Source organism: Phocoena phocoena, chromosome 16, assembly GCF_963924675.1.
Source record: "Phocoena phocoena chromosome 16, mPhoPho1.1, whole genome shotgun sequence".
Classification (NCBI taxonomy): domain Eukaryota; kingdom Metazoa; phylum Chordata; class Mammalia; order Artiodactyla; family Phocoenidae; genus Phocoena; species Phocoena phocoena.
In genome coordinates this window covers 29487724-29506690 of record NC_089234.1, presented here as the reverse complement: position 1 = coordinate 29506690, position 18967 = coordinate 29487724, and the positions used below count along the sequence as shown (strand labels likewise).

General features: G+C 52.6%; 1 protein-coding gene across 7 annotated transcripts; it reads right to left on the bottom strand.

The window, feature by feature from the left end:
• Nucleotides 1–1089: 1089 nt before the first annotated feature.
• On the bottom strand, nt 1090–18325 carry HPS1 (HPS1 biogenesis of lysosomal organelles complex 3 subunit 1). 7 transcript variants are annotated; one of them, XM_065894009.1, is made up of 18 exons: nt 18209–18325; nt 15475–15612; nt 15115–15257; nt 14626–14734; nt 12201–12361; nt 11591–11693; nt 10869–10964; nt 10633–10702; nt 9142–9197; nt 7794–7961; nt 7520–7699; nt 6357–6418; nt 5725–5859; nt 5573–5638; nt 4409–4553; nt 2211–2324; nt 1760–1842; nt 1090–1252 (listed from the first exon to the last, which is right to left on the bottom strand). In XM_065894009.1, the coding sequence occupies exons 1-18, from the start codon at nt 18323–18325 to the stop codon at nt 1090–1092; spliced, it is 2109 nt and encodes a 702-aa protein (XP_065750081.1). The 7 variants fall into 7 exon arrangements, with proteins under 7 accessions (XP_065750081.1, XP_065750082.1, XP_065750083.1 ...); XM_065894010.1 differs by having other exon boundaries at nt 9148–9197; XM_065894011.1 differs by lacking the exon at nt 10869–10964 and having other exon boundaries at nt 9148–9197.
• Between the last annotated feature and the right edge of the window lie 642 nt (nt 18326–18967).

Genomic DNA, 18967 nt, shown 5'->3' with positions numbered 1-18967 from the left:
CTTCAGCCCGCGGTGTTGGTCTAGCTCCTTCAGTATCTCTGTCCCGGTAAGCTGTTCACTTAACAGGAAAGATCAGTGTGCTCTTATGAATTTCAGCTCAAGACTGAAGGCACGGAAGGCCTGGCTGCTGTCTGGTGTCACACGCAAACCCACCGCCTCGCTGCGCTGTGTACTTCCGCCTCCTCACTTCCCTCTGTCCCAGCTGTGGCCTCTCGGCCCCAGAGCAGTGGATGCTCCCAAGTCCCAGGGCTCTGACGGCCTCTTGTCCTTGTGTCCGTCTGGGGGGGACTTTCAGGTTAGAGGAAGGGCTGTACCCCTGGGGCAGTGCTCTCAACCCAGGGCACACCAGGACCCCTAGAGAAGCTTTGGAAAACCTTAAAGCCTGGGATCCACTGGACCGAGTGACACGAATCTCTGCGGCGAGGCTGGGGCAAGAGGCAAGAACCAAGAAGGGCACAAAGAGGCCACCGAGAAGGGCCAGGGGCTTGAACAGTAACAATAACCATAACCAGCATTTATTGAGTGGCTGCCACAGCCGGCAGCCCCACGACCATCCTGAGAGACGGGTGCCGTCACTCTGAATGTGGGGAGACAGGCTGAGAGGTGGGGAAACCTGCCCAGAGCCGCAGAGGGGGCGTGGCAGAGCTGGAGTTCAACCCAGCCAGGAGAGCTCCTTTCACCTGGGGAGGGAAACAGCTTCCTGGGAAGCTTTCTCTATTCTGAGAACAGCAGACACCCACAGGCTGTGGGGACTTCCTTTGTCTCCTAGGGGTAAACGGAGAGGCAGATCCGAAAGAGGGGCTGTCCTGGGTCTAAGCTCACAGCTACTGCTGTTCTAAAGAGACCAAAGAAACCCTCTGGCCCTCCTCTCCCTTCAGAGGGAAGGATCTGGGGGTTTGTTCGTTACCCGGAGTGGAGACTGGTCTAGGTGGAGTTTCTTTAAGAAACTCGAGGGCCGCCCTGGGGACTGTGCCATCCTCAGGAGGCTGCCGTGCACAGGAGGCGGCTCTCACCACGGGCATGTCTGCAAGCCAGGTGGGCCTGGAGAACAGGTGCACGGGCAGGTGCACGGGGGCAGCCCACCCCGGCCTAGAGCAGGGGGACACGGGAGGCCTCGCCCAGGCGCCGGGCCAGCTCACCGGCCTGCTGCACCAGCACGTCCGTGGGGATGACCGACAGGTGGAGGGTCAGCAGCTCACGGCACCTGACAGCCTCAGCCGGGTGGCCCTTGCTGTAGTAGCGCAGGAGCTTCCTGGGGGAGGGAGGGGGAAGGAGGACAGGATTCAGGAGGGAGCCAGGCCAAGGGGCCTTCCCGGCACTGCACAGGTACAAAGTCACCTCACTAGGCCCCGGCACCGGGCCAGAGGCCTTCCCTGCCCCTCGCTGACCCAACCTTACAAGGTTCAGCCCCAGGCTGCCACGGCCCAACCCTCTGGGTTCCTGATCCTGGAACGGGGTCCACTAGATGGCAGGGCCCCATCTATGGGGCACACAGAGCCGTCAGAGAAGGTCTTCAGGAGCCCAGCAGAGATGCCTGCAAATGCTGCCTCGATGTGCCAGCAGGAAGAAGGGCAAGAACCCCCACAAGCGCCCCACTCTCTTCCTCTCGCTGAATGCCTGGCTGTGAGGAGCTTCTAACAAGGGGAGACAGGCTCAGGGGGACATTCCTGAAGGACGGGCTGCACACTCTGTGGGGACTGGCACTGATCGCCCATCGTCTGTTCCCCTCTGTGCCCAGGGCCTGCTGGATCGGCATCACCTGTAGTAGTCTCCTCCCAGCATGCCGACAGGAGCCGAGTCATCGGACAGGACAGGCACCTCGATGATCTGGAGTTTGTACCCCTGGGGAAGGAGGCAGGGCGTCTTGAGTGGGGAGGCGGTGGGTGTAGGGGGAAGAGCATGGGCTTGAGCCAGACACTCGGTCTGAGGCCGGGCTCAGCCCTGCTTGGCGTGTGGATGTCACCTGTCCACATGTCACCTGGATGCTGCCTTGATCAATGGCATGAGATTTTCAGAGAATGGGTGGAGGGGCCTGAGCGCAAACGGGACCTGAGTTCTGGGTGCCAGCCAGCTGGGCTTAGCTGTCAGCTCCACCAGGGACAAGAAGAGCTGGAGACACAGACTGAACAGAATCCAGGAGAAAAGGATCCAAGAGTCACAGGGAAAGAAAGCATTTCAGGACTGCCCTGCCCTGGGCTGGCCACACCCACCATCTCGTTCTCGAACCACAGGAAATAGGAGCAGTAGAAGTCCCCCTCGCGGGACAGCAGCGTGGTGTAGCCCTTCTGCAGGTATCTGCGTGCCAGCTGGATCAGAGACCAGACCTGGGGAGAGGAGACAGTGCTCATCTCTGCAGCCTGTGGGGCGGCCCTCTCTCCACGGCAAGGGCTGGGATCAGGTTCTCAAATCCCGAGGGGAGAAAAGCACTCAGAGGAGGAGCTCCTGGAAGGCCAGGGGCCTCTCCTGCTCATCTTCTTCCTTAGTGTCCGGGCCCAGCCTTGGCTCAAAGCAGGAGCTTAATAATAAATGGATGATGGATAGATGCATGGATGGACTACCCACCCCTCCAGTTACTGTGACGACAAAATATACATATAAACACTTTATGTACCTTTACCATACACACAAGCCATAAAGAGTAGATTCATCTTTCAGGCCAGAACAGAGCCGGGGACTTAAGAGAAGACGAGGGAGGGGGTGGCCCCCTGCAACCCTCCTGCTGTTGAGGGCCAGCCACTCACCTGGGCCCCTCAGGACTGAGGATCTCTGGCACAGGCTCTATGCCAGAAAGTTGCTGGAAAAGTGTTTGAACGCACAGAGTGCCCTGGTCCAGGAACGTCCTCTGCTCCAGGGCGAAGTCTGAATGAGGGCTCACCAAGGGCACCGACGGGAACACAGTGACCGAGGGACAACGTGCCTCAGATCCCCTCCGCGAGATTCTCCTGCCTAATTCAAGGACTTCTGACGCTGCCTGTGAACTGCCCTAGGGAAGCTGGCAGCAGGGGCAGCTCTGCTCCCCCACCTCCCAGGGCCTGGAAAGGCCTCCTGCACTCTCACCAAAGAGCTTAGAGAAAGCTTAGCAGCAGGCATACAGGAGCTACTCCAAACCTGCCCACAACACAATGTCTAATGAAACCTGCCAACAAATACACGGGTTTGCTCTGTTTTTCAGGAAAGCAATTCGACAACATGTATCAATAACCTTAAAAACACTCCTTCCATTTGCCTTTGTAATTCCATTTCTGGGATTCCATATTGAGAAAATAATCAGAGACGAGGACAAGGATGTACGCCCAGAGGCATGTGCCGCAGAATTACTTACAAGCGCAAGAGCCTGGGAACAATCTAAACGTTCAACCAAGTACATGACGTTATGTTCACATGATGGACTATTGTGGAGCTGATGATAATCACGTTGATAAAGAATTAATGACATGAGGAAATGCACCAGATACAAAGTGAAGTGAAAATGTGGTAAACACACTGCTTACACAGAATGATCTCAACTATAACCAACCGCACGAAAAACAACGAAAAGAAATGTACCAAGATGACCCCAACTATCTCCAGAAGGAGATGAAGATGCCGGGAAGGACGGTACCAGGAAATGCTCAACCAACTCCAGCTGCGGTCTGTGCCACACGCTGTGTTAAGTATATTACACGCATCATCTCATACACTTAACTTACCATCTCTGCGGCAATTCTATGATGTCACTAGAGTTACTATCCTCTCCTACAGATAAGAAAACTGAAACTTAGACTTCGTAATACCCCAGCTACACAGCTAGTGAGGGGCGGAGCTGGGTCTCCAACGGGCCTTTTGTCAGGATCTTGTTTTAACCATTATTATACACCTTATTTGTATACACAATGTATATGAAAATGTATAGTTTTTCAGAAAGTGGCAGAGGTCCTCTGTTCTCCCCACCAAAAATACTAGCTTGCTATGAAGATGAATCAAAGAAAAGGACCCCTGGAGACTGTTTCCTTCGTAGAAACCACCTAGTTTTACATTCTGATACTCAGGTTGATTAACCCGTGTGTCTTCTTTCTGTTTCAGTGAACTCAGCCAACACTTATCGGGCACTTATTTATGCCAGGCACTGAGTTAGGCCCTGGCCATTTCCTCCCCTGAACTCGCTGCCCAGACTCTGCTGCTCCAGGCACATTGACACACCCGGGAAGGTGGCCCTGAGTGCCGACCGGCATCCTGGGGTGACGAAGATGGGCAACTATTCTTAGGAGCCTGAAGAGTTGGGTGCAGACACCAGGAAGAGTGCCATGAAGGGTTCTGGCGGGGGTGCTCAGGGCCTCCTGGGAGCCCGAGGGCGGGGGCTAGTCCTCTGGGCAGGGGTCAGCACGCCCATCTGATGCGTGAGGAGAGGGCCCAGGCCAGGCCAGGTTACCTTGGTTCTGACGAAGGTGGCCAGGGGCCCCCTGCCCAGCTCTGACGAAGTCCTTTCAGTGCTGCTGAGGGAAGGGGCCACCATCTGGCCGGTGGTGCGGTCCACGTAGATGAAATGCACCAGGCCGGGGAAGTCTTCCAGGTAGGTGAGGGTCTGAGTTAAGGTGCTTGTTAAGCCAGAACCAGGGAGGGAGCTCCTCTGTCCTCGACCTAGGCTTCCAGCGAGGCCCGCCACCCGCCCCCAGGATCCCCCCCTTCCCCAGGTCTCTCTTTACTGTCGAATCCCGAACCCTGAGAAGGTCTAAGATGCAAGTACAATGGATCCTTGGCTCTGGCACATCTAATGCAGGGAGTTCTGGTCCCAACAGGAACATGGTATGCTCATGTTTTACCATTTTCATGTGGGATGAGTTTAAATAATACACAGGCTGCGGCTGGTATGAGAGCAGAGCTATAGAGCTGAAGAGTGAGGCTAGCTGGCCGCCCACCCACCCGCCTCACCGTGATCCTGTTCACCTCTACACTTCATCTCCAGAGGCTGGAACGTTCCCATCTGAGAGGAAGGGCAGTGGCTGGTGGCTAGCAAGGCCTTCTCACCTATGCACTCAAGACCGAAGTCTCCAGAGACAGGAGGCCACACCCTTTAGAGATTTTAATACAGAAAAAGCTGTTTCATATAAAGTTCCAGGGAAAATCAGTATTTGGTAAAATTAGTTCTGTAATAAAAGGGTAAGTCTTGGAGGTGGCTTTTCAAATGGGGACAAATAAACACATTTACTGCAGGCCTTCTCAGAGCCTTCACGTGCCACTGTGTACTGTGACCTCTAAGAAGGAGGACGTGGCCACTCAAACCTACCCAACCCCAGGCCCCTGCCCCTCGTGGGAGACCCACTGCCACTTAGCTGGCTGGACAACACCGACATAAACGATCCCCAGGGCTCTCAGAAGTAACCATGGGAGAGCAGGAATTTCTGAAATTCCAGCTGTGGAGTGTTCCTACAGACAAGACCCCTGGGACACTACCTCCTATCATTTTTCTTCAGAGAAAGGAAGCTGAGGTGGTGAAATATATGCGCTTTCTCCCCAAAGCCGCAGCCCTTCAAGTGAGTGGGTGGAGGAGGCAGGTAGTCCCGAAAGGCCTCCTCAGGGCCAGCCATCAGGATATGACACCATGGTGACATTCCTCCTGCTCTTCACCAACAGGAAGTCCTTCCAGTCTGCCAGCTTTTCTCTGCCGAGGAAGCAGGGGGAACAGGGCTGGGGTCAGGTGCGCCCCAGCTCCTGCCCTGGCCGCCGAGGGGCCACACCGACACTTACTGCATGAGCGTCTGGACCTGGTCCTGCAGGTGCTGGGGCAGGGAGGGGCCTCCCCGGCCCGGAGCCGTGGTCAGGAAGCTGAGCCGGTAGATGGCGCAAAGCTGCCTCTTCAGCCTCCCGCATGCCTGGAGCAGCCTGGGCACAGAGAGGTGAGATGTCACAGCTGGAAGGGCCCTAGGAGGGCACGCCCAGGATGGTACCCCATCCCCTGTGATCACCCTCCTCCTGGACTGACATACAGCACAGCTGATGCCCCACACCCTGGCCCTCACTGAGCCAGGAGGCAGCTTCCCAGTTTTCCCCCAGTGTGTGCTCTGAGCACTTAGAACCTCATCCAACCTCATGGTTTATTTTATGGAGAAACAAGGGGCAGTGACTCGCCCGAGGTCACACACTGAGTCCGTGCTGGAGCTGGGCCTCTGCTGGCCGTGTCGGGCCTTCAGGCCCTGCTCCTCAATCTCTGTCCTCTCTGCTCCCAGCCTCCCCTCAGCATCCGTGGGCTGGACCCGCCCTCCCAGGACCCCCTCTGTCCTCAGAAGCGCCTTCCTGAGCATCCTCTCCCTCTGGGCCTGGAGGAAACTTGCTCCTCTGTCCAAACGACTCCCCCCTTGACCTCAGAGCCCACCACTCACTGCCAGGATGATCCGGGCTCACTTCTGGAGAAGGCCTTGGTCTTGAACTCCAGCCAGGTGCTCTGTAAGGAGGACAGGTGACAGGCAGCTTCCTGACAACATTCCCACAGCGAGGTCCAGGGGACACCCTACATTGTGCTCTGAAAGGCTCCAAAAGGTCCCCTGCCTCCATGGCTTATTTAGGCCCAGCACACACCTGCCATCCACAGCCAAGCTAGGTCTCTGGCAGGTCCCCCAGCACCCGGCACCCCACTGTATACCAGGCTACTCATTGAGCAGGCGTGTATTTAAAGAGCAGTCTCTGTGTGCCAAGTACCAGGCTCACTGCCTCGCTGGCAGATACCGTAAACCAATGATGCCAGAGTGACAGGTAGGCGCCTCAAGGGAGGGGCGGACACAGGCAAGAGCTGGGGTGCTGACGCCCCTCAGGGGAGCTCTGCATCCTAACACGTGCTCACTGGAGTGTGCTGGGCATGGAGAGATGCTGAGCGCTGCGGACTGACTGGTAATTTGCGTCTGGGCTTCAGTTGGCTGCTCTGCCTCTTCTAATCCCTCTGCTCGTTTTCAGACCAGTGCAAACTCCGTGCACAACGAATCTCAGTTCCTTGAGCCCTGCCAGCTACACGAGTGGCCTCAGATCTCAGCCCAGTGTTCTACCCTTGAGAGCTCCCCCTGCAGGCTCCGGCCTGGGCTGTGCCCCGTTTCCTGCTCTGCTTGCGCACTGTCCCAGGGTCTTGGCCTCATCTCCCAACCTGGGTTCTACGCCCCCTGTGGGTGCAGCGGCCTCCCTGTGTCCTGCACGTCTGAGACCAGCCAGGTGGTGAGGGGTGTGGCAGGCAGACCACTGGCCGTCGCTGAGCCCTCGAGTTGGGCTCTGGCTCCACTGCTCACCAGTCCAGTAACTTTGGCCAAATCACCACTTATCTGAGCCCGGGTTTCCTCATCTGAAAAATGGGAGCTATAACTCGTCACACAAGAACGTTTTGGAAATGTCAAGTGCCACTGCTGTAAGTTTCTGTTTCTGTTTCCTAATGGGGGAAACAAGGATCACAAGCCCACGGTGGGGTGGGGCAGGGCCCCTCACCTGGGCCCCTCACCTGGTGTGGACAGAATGGGCCCTGCCCCCTCTCCCTAAGGTGGGGTGTCCAGGGCTTGCGTCTCACCTGAAGCTCTTGCCCACCTCGATTCTTGACAAACTTGTCCATCCTCTGGCGTAGGTCCCCCATGAGGGGGTGGGACCGCAGGGCACTCCCGGCCTCCTGCCCCTCCTTCAGCTTCTTCTCCAGTAGAGAAAACCCATCCAGCAGCTGGTACAGGGCCAGGGCCAGGGCCGTACTGGGGCTCTAAGGTTAGGAGAGCAGGGCAGGGCAGACAGGGGCAGCCATGGGGCGGGCATCTAGGCTAGGGCGTTGCCAGGGCAGGCAGGAGTGCTCGTACCTTGGTCAGGAGCACCATGTTGATGCCTGGCCACAGCGGCAGGCAGTACATGGTGTGGGGCACCATGGGGCAGTAGCTCTCTTTCACGGTGGCATCCAGGAAAATCCTTCTGGGGCTGGAGGGTCCTGGGGAGCGAGGGACCAGCGTTTGGAGGGTGTCCTCAGCCATCTGCGGAGGAAGAGGAGCTGTCAGCGGGAAGGGGTGAGCAGCTGTCTGGCCTCCTCCCCACATCGGGTCCACCCACGGCTGCCCACTTGCCATCCTCCCTGTGAACCACGAGGCATAAACTTTTCTAGCCCCAAGAAATCCCAGTTCCTAAATCCCTGCGCTCTGCTGCGGCTGCCCTGGCAGCTCCCGTCCTGCTGCCCCTCTCTCTCTCAACATCCTCGGGGCCCTTCTGCCGGGAGTCAGGACTGGATACCACACGGAGGTAGCGGGTGGTAAGAAGGGACGAGAAAGGTGGGAAAAGCAGCCGGCGTGGGGTGGCATGAAGGGGAGGCGGCTCCTCTACAGCTTTCTGTACACGAAGCATTTAAAGCTGATTAACACCTGTCATTTCACCACCTTCAGGACATCCTGACAGTCATTCCAGGGGGGCAAGTGGGGCATAACAGGGCTAAACAAGCAAGACTCCAGCCTTACGAGGGCTCTGAGTAACAAAGTCTTTACGGGCAAAAGCAGAGAATTAAGGAAATCATTAGGGATGCCACAAAAACTTCTCTATAAGGAAGTCACTGTAGTCTTACGATAACAGCAGAAGACTCCATACAACACACTGGTTGTTCCAGGAATTTGCTAAATAAATAATAGCATACGCATGCAATGCACTCTCAACAGTCTTGTTAAGAACCACACTGCTGAGGAGGGCCTAGTTAATGGGAAAATGCTCAAAAACAGAAAGAATAATGGAGACTAGAAGGAAACACTCCAAAATCTTAGTAGGTAACATCTGGGGCTGGGATTTGAGAGTGATTTTTTTTCTTTTTCCATATTTTACTTTTGTTTATCCCAATTTTTCTACAATGAACGTATTTACTTTATCATTTTAGAAAACATTAAAAATTAAGTTGGACTTTCACTCCCAAGAACAGTGAGGGTGGGGATTTCTCAGGAGTTGAGGCCAGGTGTCTGGGGGAGGGGGAGGGGAGGGAGGCGGTCACCCTCATCCACCACTCCCCCCACCCCTGCACTGGCTGGCCAGCCGTGAGAGGGCACGAGGAAGGCCAGCGTGGCTGGAGAGTCACCCCAGGAGAAGCCCTCAGAGTCTCCAGTGCTCACTGCAGCATCTCAGATCAGCTGGTGCCCCGGCCAAACACCCCCACCCCCGAGCCCCCCAGGAGAAACTCACCTGGACATGGGGATCATCAGTGGGAGGGGTACCCCCATCCAGCCAGACTGTGCTACCTGCAGGCCATAGGTATTAACATAACAACATAAATAATGGCAAAATGTAAATACTGGCCCAACAGCCTGTCAGCAGGGGAGGATGGAGCAGAGACGGGCCCCATGCCATCAGCAGCTCACAGCATGTTAATGTGAGCTGGGGAGACTTCCCCTTCTCATCCTATCCCAAGCTGGTGAGTGCAGGGCAAGCTCAGAGGTACCAGAGCTGGAGCAGCCTGGGCCGGGGAAGAGAGGCTCCCTGCTGCCCCAGTGGGCTATGGGGAGGAGCTCCTGCACGTGTACCTGGCGGTGTGGGGGTGTCCCTCAACCCCCTCCTCGGCCCCCAATCCCCTCCTTGTTTCTGCCCTCCCTAACCCTTCAGGCCCCTCCCTGGCTATAACAGTGCCTCTTCACTGGGAGGCAGCACACACTGTCTACAGTTCCCCATTTATTTAGTCAATCAGCAAACTTTAACTGAGTATCTACTATGTGCTGGGAACTGAACTAGATTTCCTTTCCTAGGTCAGCTCACAAAAACCAGCTGAACCAACCGCATATTTGAAATATTGTAGGCTTGTAATAATAGCGCTCTCTCATATATTTCATTGCAAATAACTATCATTTATAATCATGTTTCTCTGGGGAAGCCTGTGTCTGTGTTTCAAACACCTGACTTACGAATGGATGAATGCAACTCCACCCATTCGTAAGCTGTGAGTTCCGTGCACTGTGGAACAGGCATTATTTACAGCTTTGAGGCATGAAAAAACTACTGAGAGAAAGGGGCCAGGAGGAGGAATGAGGGAAGGGAGCAGTGAGAAGAAAATGGAACTTCAGCCATTACCCCAAAGCAGTGCTTTTTGACGTTTTGGGCTCATGGAGAGCTTAGAGAACCCAGGACAGTTATGATCCCAGCCACAGAGAAATGGACAAGCAGGGATGAATTGGCACATGGTCTCAGGGGTCCCAGGCTCCTTTTTTGTTTTGTTAATAATATTTCCAATATTTTTCGTTTCTTTTTATTGTTTACCCACATACTTTGGAAAAGCATGTAAGCTATAAACCATATAGACTGAATATTTATATTTTAAATCACTGTACTAGAAATAAAATGATTACTTAATTATTTGATTACTTATTAATTATAAAAAAGAAAGAGAAGGCAAAGAGCACATATATGAGAGATGAATTTTTAAATGAAATCAACTTGTCATAAAAAATGTTAGGGATCATTTGAGCGGTCTTAACAGTCCTTGAATTCAAGCCGGAGCCGGAGGGCAGACAGAGGGTTTGCTGTACGCAGTGTCCTGGGCTCTAGGAATTTGGATGTCTGTGCCTGGACCCTTACAGGGCGTCGGGATCCACTGAACCCTAAGACGGATTCTCCCAGGGCTGCCTATCCACCTTGCCTTCTCCAGGTCCCTGTCCTGTGCCCCTCCTCCTCTCCAGGTCTCACCTGAACTCTGCTCCCCCGGGGAAGGAGCTGGTGTGAAATACTCCTCCGGGAGGGAGAGGCTGTCTGTCTCCTGGGAGGGAGAAGAGGCAGCTGGGTTGAGGGCTCAGAGAGGCTCTCCCAGGGGGCTCGACCCTGGTCCCTGCTCTCTGGGGAGAGGCCAACCCTCCCCTCCCCTCCCCTTCCCTCCCCCCTCCCATCCCCCTCCCTCCCACCCCTCCCCAGAACATAGCACATACAGTCCCTGCAGAACTCCTGGTCGGGTCTGCAGAACAAGAGCTCCAGGCCTGCTGCACGGGGATGCTCTGGCTGCGGAGGGGCCTCTGTGGGGAAGGCTGCAACAGGTCCGGGGATGCTAGTTAGAGCTGCCTGCCTGGCTCCTCTGCCTCCTGCACTTCACAGCGCAGCCCTGGGGGGCGGGGGCTGCCAGCCCCTGCGCACACTCCACTGTGCAGCCCTGGGTGTGTGCCCTCACTTTCCAGGGACGTTTCAATTTTAGAAATTCCAGAAAGTCCGACACATTGGCACCCAAACCACTGCCAGCACTTACTGAGAGTGTTCACTACACCCCAGGCACTGCTGAGCTCTAGGTAAACTGCGTCCTTTATTCCTCATGACAACCCTGAGAGGTAGATGCCATCGTTGTCCCGTTGCACAGATAAGGGAATCGAGGTTCAGATGGGGTAAGTACTTGCACAGCAAACAGCTTAGTGGTAAAGTTGGGACTATGTTGGGACTATTTCTGGGACTCCAGAAGTCTGCACTTTTAACCCACTAAACTACATGCATTCTAGAATTCCCCTTACATCTGAAAGCAGCTGGAAAAAAGTCATGCCCAACCACATGCCCAGGACTGTGACTTGGAAACCACAGTCCCAGCAGCCTGCCCAGCACTCTCCAGACTGGTTTTCCAAGTCGCCTTCCTGAAGGCCTCCTGCTGCCCAGAGAGCTGCCCCGAGACCTGGGTGTCGCTGTCCTCCGCCGTGCTCTCGCTGGGATAGAGGTCCTGCACCAGAAGGATGAGGGCAAGGAGGTCGGCTGGGCGCAGGGAGCCGGCGCTGTGGCTGCGGAGAGAACAGGCAGCAGGTCAGCGTGTGCCCGCTGCCCCCAGCCCACAGGTGGCAGTGGACAGGGGCAAGTAAGTTAAGGGAGTCTGGAGCACGATCCCTGCCCTCAAGGAGTTTACAAATGTGCCCGCTGACTTCATCCTTTCTGGAGAAAGACAAGGTATGTACAAAATTAGTTAACTCATCCATTTAAAAAATAAAACTTGGTTGTGTTGAAAAATAAAAATTACCAGTGGAAAACCACCAGGGACGAGTAACAGCATATCAGGAAACCCTAAATTAAGATTCTGAGACAGTGTTCCGGGAAGAAATAATTCAGAGAAGGAAGTGAGCTGAGAGGGGGAGAAGAACTGAAGAATCTAAGAAGGCTTCCTGGAAGAGATGGGTCTGGAAGGTTTCCCTGGCCCAGGAGGTGGTGCTTTTCAGGTAGGGGGAATAAGAAAGGGTGAAGGTGAGGGGACCCAGGGCCTCCGGGCCACCCCATGCTGGGGCCCTTGGGCTCACCTGGAGTAGAAAGCCAGCAGCTTGGAGTGCACGAGCAGGAAGGCGTGTAGGGCCTCCTCGCCGGCCCGCCCAGGGCTGGAGTTGACGGCCTGGACGACGTGCCGCTCCAGCACCTCGATGCACAGCTCACATAGCTGAGGGTGGATCAGCCGCTCCACAGCCTGGGCATGCAGGCAGGGAGAGGAAGTCACATCACCCCCACACCTCCCGCTCCAGCCCCAGGCTGGCAATACATTCACTCAGGCCACAGTGAGCACACACCATGTGCCAGATGCTTGGGAACAGGGAGGCTCGGGCCAGCACAGAGTCTGCCCTTCTGGGGCTTAGTGTGGTCACTAGACTCTAGTGGATGAGACAGACAATATGCAGAGAAAGAGGTAAAATAAGTGCTAACAACTGCTGTGTAGGAAATATACAGTATTGGACTAGAGAAGAAGAGCAGAGACCTAAGTGTGTAGGGTGTTCAAAGAAAATGTCCCTGAGGAGGTGACCTTTAAACTGATATCTAGAGAACAAGAAACCCCGTCAGAGAAGAAGGGAGGGGCGAATGCCGCAAGCTGAGGAAAGAGCACATGCAAAGGCCTTGAGGTGGAGACAGAGTTTGGAGCAGTGCTGCCTAACTGATTACAAAGGCAACCCCTACACGTAATTTAAAATTTTCTAGTAACTACATTAAAAAGTAAAAAGAAAGAAGTGAAATTAATTTTAATAATTGATTTAACCTAATACATCTAAAATATTATCATTTCAACATAACGTATAAAAGCATTATTAATGGGATAGTTAATAATCCTATTTGACATTCTTTTTTTTTTTTTTTGTCCTAAGTCATCAATATCCAGTGTATATTTTACAGGTATAGCATAACTCAATTTGGACTAACTATACTTCAAATATTCAACAGAGACATGTAGCTAATGACTACCACATTGGACAGAGTTGAACACAGAGTGCCCCGGAAATGGGAAGAAGTCCCGGGTGGCCAGTGCATGGTGAGTAAGGACAAGAGAGGCATGAGATGAGGCTGGGGCAAGACAGGCAGTGGTGGATCATACAGGGCCTGATAGGCTTGGTAAGGACTGTGGATTTTATCTTAACTGCATTAGGTCACCTCCTACAAGAAGCCTTTTGCTGATGCCTCAGAAGGAGTTGACCACGCCAACCTCTGTGCCACCATGGATTTTGAGAAACCCAACCTGGCAGCACCCAGTATACTTTATTGTTTTTAGTACATATGAATGGCTGATTTCCCCTCAAGGGCAGAGACTTTACTCATCTCTGTATTCCCGGGGCCTGGCACACCTCTTAGCATATGGGAGGTACTATATGTTTACTGGAAGAGTGAATGAGTGGGGTGTGAAAATGAATTCCTTCAGATCTATTTTCCTGTTCATTAATTCTCTTTCCAGCTATGTCTCATCTATTATTTAACCCATCTCTTAAGGTTTTCATTTTACCAATTATGTTTTCACTTCTAAAACATCTATATGGGGTTTCTCCCTAGCTCTTATGTCTTCAAATATTTCCTGGTTATTTTATGTCCTGTACCTAAAAATTCTAGTATATCAAGCTCCTTGGGATCTACATCTGCTGGTGATTGATTTCCCCGACTCCTACTCATGGTGGCTTATTCTCTTGTGCATCTGACTGTTAAACTGTGAGCTCGTATTTGTTTGCGCTTAATCTGTCCTCAAAATCAACGGCTTTCAACATGTAGCTCCCAGACCAGCATAACCAGCATCACCTGGGAGCTAGTTAGAAATGCACATTGTAGAGCCTCCCACCCTTGACCCCCCACAGTGAATGAGAAAAGTGAGGCCCAGAAACCTATATCTAACAAGTCCTCCAGACGATTCTGATGCACACGGAGCGTGAGAATCACCGATTTAGAGAGAATCTGTGTTTGTCTATACAAGGAGCAAGGGGGTGCTGCTGACGACCACCTTACTCTTCAGGTCTGGGCTTAAGTAGGAGCTGCAGGCTCAGCTCTCCTGTCGCTGTTGGCCTAAGGTTTAGTTTTCTGGTTGCAGTGTTGGTACCGTCATCTGTACTCAGGCAATCTTGCCTTTAGTGCTGCTTATTTTTCACTACTTTCCACTCTAGTTTCAGCTCAATATAATTTGGGGGGTGATCAGAGTGGAGGGGGCTATCTTCAGAGATTTCCATAATTTACTGAGAGCCCAAAAACTGCATTAAAAAGTCCGTTTTATCCAAAATCTAGCTGTGTTAAGATAGGGAGGCCCATCAGAGTCCCCAGCCCAGCATGTGGCCAGAAAGAGCAACCCTCAGAAATGCATGGGCTTGAGGCGCTGCCTGTGCCCTCACTCACGGAGGGGAGGGTGGTGTCAAAACATGGTCTTAACGCTGCCCGGCCCCTCTGACCTGACATCTCTGTGGCCCGAGGACTCCCGCACCCAGCAGTCACCTCCACGGCGAAACACTGCTCCTGCTGCCGCAGGCGGCCGTAGGTCCACAGCAGGCTCTGGAAGTGCTCCCACACCTGCACACGCTGCCCCAGGTCTGGGGGCCGCAGCCTGGGGGCAGAGCAGGGGAGACCCATAAAAAAGCTGGCTGTCCCCAGCTTCAGCCAAAGGAGCAGCCTGACATCACTGCCAGCGCCAGGCAAGCTCACGTGACATGACCAGACCCCTGCGGGAGCCCACACAGCACAGAGGGGGCGTGTCGGGCTCTGCCCTCTCTGTAGAGCTAAGTGGGATGGGCACGGAACCAAGAGGTGGGCGCCTGAGCAGATCGCCTCACTTCTCAACCTCTCTCACACACACACACGTGACAACAGCCAGCTAGAGAGACCCAGGAAGAGGCCAGGGGCAGAGTGTGACAGGCAGCTTCACTGAGGCTGGGTGCACACCGCCTGGCCTTGAGAGGGGCTCAGCACAGCACCCAGGGGACTCACTCCTTTCGGATGAGCTGGCCGTCCATGGTAACCAGCCCGAAGTGCACCTCGAAAAGGTACTTGAGCACGCACAGCTTCTGCCGCAGGTCCCCCTCGCCCTCGGTGTGGTCTCCATTGATGGCAATGAACAGGCACTCTCCGAACTGCAGGCACAGCGGTCAGTGGGTGTCAGCCAGCCCCAGGGGACCCCCTCACCTCCCCGATCGCTGGGGACAGTGAGGGGGGCTCAGATCCCAGGGGATTTTGTTAAGATGCAGCTTCTGTCTTCTAAAAGAGTCTGAGGTTCAAGATGAGGAGGAGGCGTGTGGACTGCAAGGAGCCGAGGGAAGAGGAACACGGGCCCCAGGGCCGCACGCTCACCAGGTGAAGGACGTACAGGTAGTTGCCATTTTCCGTCGAGAAGCAGGTGTATGTGTCTGAGAGCTTCTCCAGCATCGTCATAGAGGAGATAATGACTGGGGCCAGGAGGGTGCTGAGCTGGTCCTCCAGGGCGGGAAGCTGCAAGAGGGGGTAGAGAATAATACTGCTTAGTGTGCCAGACCCTGGGGCAAGGGAATGGACAAGACCCAGGCCTTGCCATCAAGGGCTCCATAGTTTTAGACCCGCCTGGGAGGCTATCACTGTCCTGACAGGGAAACACTTGGGTGGTAGTTAGGAAGGCTGGGAAGGGCCAGGCAGCTAATTGTGCTGCTCAGGCTGTGATTCTAGAAGGAAACGTTAAGGAATTAGGCCACATTTCCACAGAGGAATGTTTGGGGCATTTAATAGAGAGCTGGCCAACTCTAAGAAAGTTCAGTATGTGTACCAAAGTCCATGCCCTTTGTTGCAGTTAAGTTCCCTTTGGGGAACGTATCCTAAGGAAAATAATCAGAGATGAGGCAGAGATACATGCACAAAAATGTTCCTTACAGCGTAATTTATAGTAGAAGCAACTGGAAAGAATGTATATGTCCAGTACCAGGGAAAGAGTTAAATAAACAACAGTACATCTGAATGATGGGAGAATATATAGCACTTAAAATATTAGAGTGTTTCAGTGACATGGAAAATTCCTATGATACAATGTAATGTTTAAAAAAATGGTTGTGAATGCTCTGTATTTTCAAATGATAAAAAAAACAAGGTATTGAAAAACCAATGAGAAATTCACACTATTAAAGTTACTGCTTCTGAAGAGAAGGATCAGGAATGATCTTTCCCCCCAGTTTTTACATCTTTCTGTACTTTCCCTATTTCAGTAACAAGAATGCCTTTACTTTTATAATCTCTTCACTCATCCATTCTCTCTGACCTCCAAATAAGAAACAGAACAAACAGACAAAACCAAGAAGAAACTGGACAAATTTGCTGAAGGTCTGGGAATAAAAATGGGATAAAGCCAAGGGAATGGTAATAACTCAAGTTCTCAACACTGGAATGAAAAGATAGGAGGAGACAGCTGACCTTCCCCATGCTGATCTCAGGAGCCTTGACTGAAACAGGGAGAAAGCGGAGTCCTAATTTTAACTTGTACACAAGGAGCTGAGTAAGACCTTGCCTTCAGAAGAACAGGCGAGCAGCCAGGGGTACTGTGCGGCACTTAAAATACAAGGGGGTCCGCGTCACGAGGGGTGTCGTTTCCTCCCACAGACTCAACATTTAGGAGCCCAGCGCCGTGTCCACTGCTGCGGAGGCTGTCAGTCACCTGCGACAGGTCCCCACTCAGGCAGCTCCTCTCCTGACCACCCCCAGGCCACACCACCCCAGCCTGCCCACCCCACACCTGTGAAATAAACCCATGGTGTTTATTTGCCACCTGGCTCATTTTCTTTAGACTCTGAATTCCACAAGTGCAGGGTCACGTTGCTATGTTCTCTGTAAACAGTCCATTCTTTAGTCATTTAGGAACTGAAAAGTCGGGAGTTTGTTCCTTTATGAGGTTTTTAATAAAGAGGAAGAGAAACACTATCAAATAGTTTGCCTCTTAAATTGACCAAGTTGATATAGTGGTTTAAGAAGTAAAATACTTTAAAATTAAAAAATTATACATATTGACTGCTGAAAAATAAAAAAGCCTAACAGATAGACCTGTTTTTTAGCTTAAATAAGACCGCTTAGATGTCTATGATCTCTGATATGTCGTATCATTCCTAAAGAGTATCAGCGACGTCGAGGTGAACTAACTTGCTGATGTGGAGTTGGTCCGGCTGATGACCAGGCTCACTGGAGCAGGAAGGGCACTGAGAGGCAACCAGTCTGTGTGGCTGCAGAGACGCAAGGACTGTCTACTGCATCCCCAATACAAAAGTTTTTAATCCAAAATTAATCTGGAAAAAAATTCAAAATAAATTACTCCTTTAGAATGCAGAGCAGAAATTATATAAGTGAAAATGACAACTGTCTCTGAGTTGTGACATTAAAGCGTTAAAATGGATATCCATATGCAAAAAAATAAACTTTATACTTTACACCACATACCAAAATTCAAAATGGATCATCAGACTGAATATAAAACCTAAAACTATAAAACTTCCAGAAGAATATGTGAAAACTCTTTGTGATCTTGGGTTGGGCAAAGATTTCTTAGATATGACACCAAAAGTGTGATCCATAAAAGCAAAAAATGGAAAACATGGAGTTATCAAAATTAAAAACTTCTGCTTTTTGAAAGGTACTGTGAAGTAGATGCGAAGACAAGACACAGACTGAAAGAAAATATTTGCACAACATAGATCTACAAAAGGACATATCCATATCTAGGAAACTCTCAAAACTCAGTAGGAATAATAAGAAACAATCAACCCAATGAAAACTAGGCAAAAAGATTTGAACAGACATTTCATTAAAGAAGACATAAAGATAGCAAATAAGCACATGAGAAGATGCTCAAAATCATTAGTCATGAAGGAAATGAAAATTTCTTCATAGGGTGGGGGTGGGTCACTGGAGAGCATCAAGGGCTGACCTCTAAGGGTGCGCAGGAGTGAGGGGCGCCGGACCACACACAATGCCGTGTTCACCCCTCTGGCTGGGCCAGGACGGGTGGACAGGCTCTCCTGCCTCCTGGTAGTTCTGGGTTGTTCCCTCCCATCTGTCCCTCCTACCCTGCACTCACCCCTTCTCCCTCATTCTCCGACTGCCCAAACTTCAGCCGCAGACTCTCTTCAAACTCCTCGTCCATCCAGTAGAAGAGGACGTCCGCGCCCTCTGTGGCCACCAAGACGCACTTCATCTGCCAGGGAGAAGCAAGGTCAAGGTCACCTCCCAGCCCCACACCCATAGGCTTGGCCTGAGTAATGAACAGGATCATGATCCCGCAAACACCTACTGGCCTTTACTGTGTGCCAGGCACCACGAGGGCCTTCCCGGTGTTACTCTGTGGCACCCTCACAGCAACTGGACTAAGCAGGAATCTTCAGTTAGTCCTATTTTTAAGTGACAGAAGTGGGATCCAAACCCAGGCCTGTCTAATGCCAAGGCTGGGGCTCTTTCCTGTGTTATCTGGCCTCTCTAAACACAGCATCACACCCACCACCAGCCTACTGGGACCAAAGGCAAGGAAGGACCCAGCTCTTGATCTGAGCACGGGGTCAACTGTACAAGGGGGACAGGCAGTCAGGGCCTGGTCTGGAATGGAGGGCAGCTGGTGCATCTCCCTCCAGGAAGTCCAGAAAAAATGTGCTTCTCCTCAAGTCACAGATAGCTCCAGAGGACGAGCTTCAAAGCCCACGGGCAGGGGGTTCAGTATTACAGGAGTCTGATTCACAAGCTCCTCCTGCTCTGGTGGACACAAAGGCTATGTGACCTTGGCCACGGCTCATTCTCACTCCTGCTTAGCTGTTGCTTCCTCAGCCACCCCCACCGGTATCTCCTG

Bases quoted from the DNA above. Each gene is read 5' to 3' on its own strand.
- HPS1 (XM_065894009.1), bottom strand. From the start codon at position 18,325: ATGAAGTGCGTCTTGGTGGCCACAGAGGGCGCGGACGTCCTCTTCTAC. The intron at 12,362-14,625 runs GTGACTGCTGGG...CTGCATGCCCAG, and splicing joins AGCAGTGTTTCGCCGTGGAG to GCTGTGGAGCGGCTGATCCA. The intron at 1,843-2,210 runs GTGGGTGTGGCC...CTCCTTCCCCAG, and splicing joins TGTGGTTCGAGAACGAGATG to GGGTACAAACTCCAGATCAT.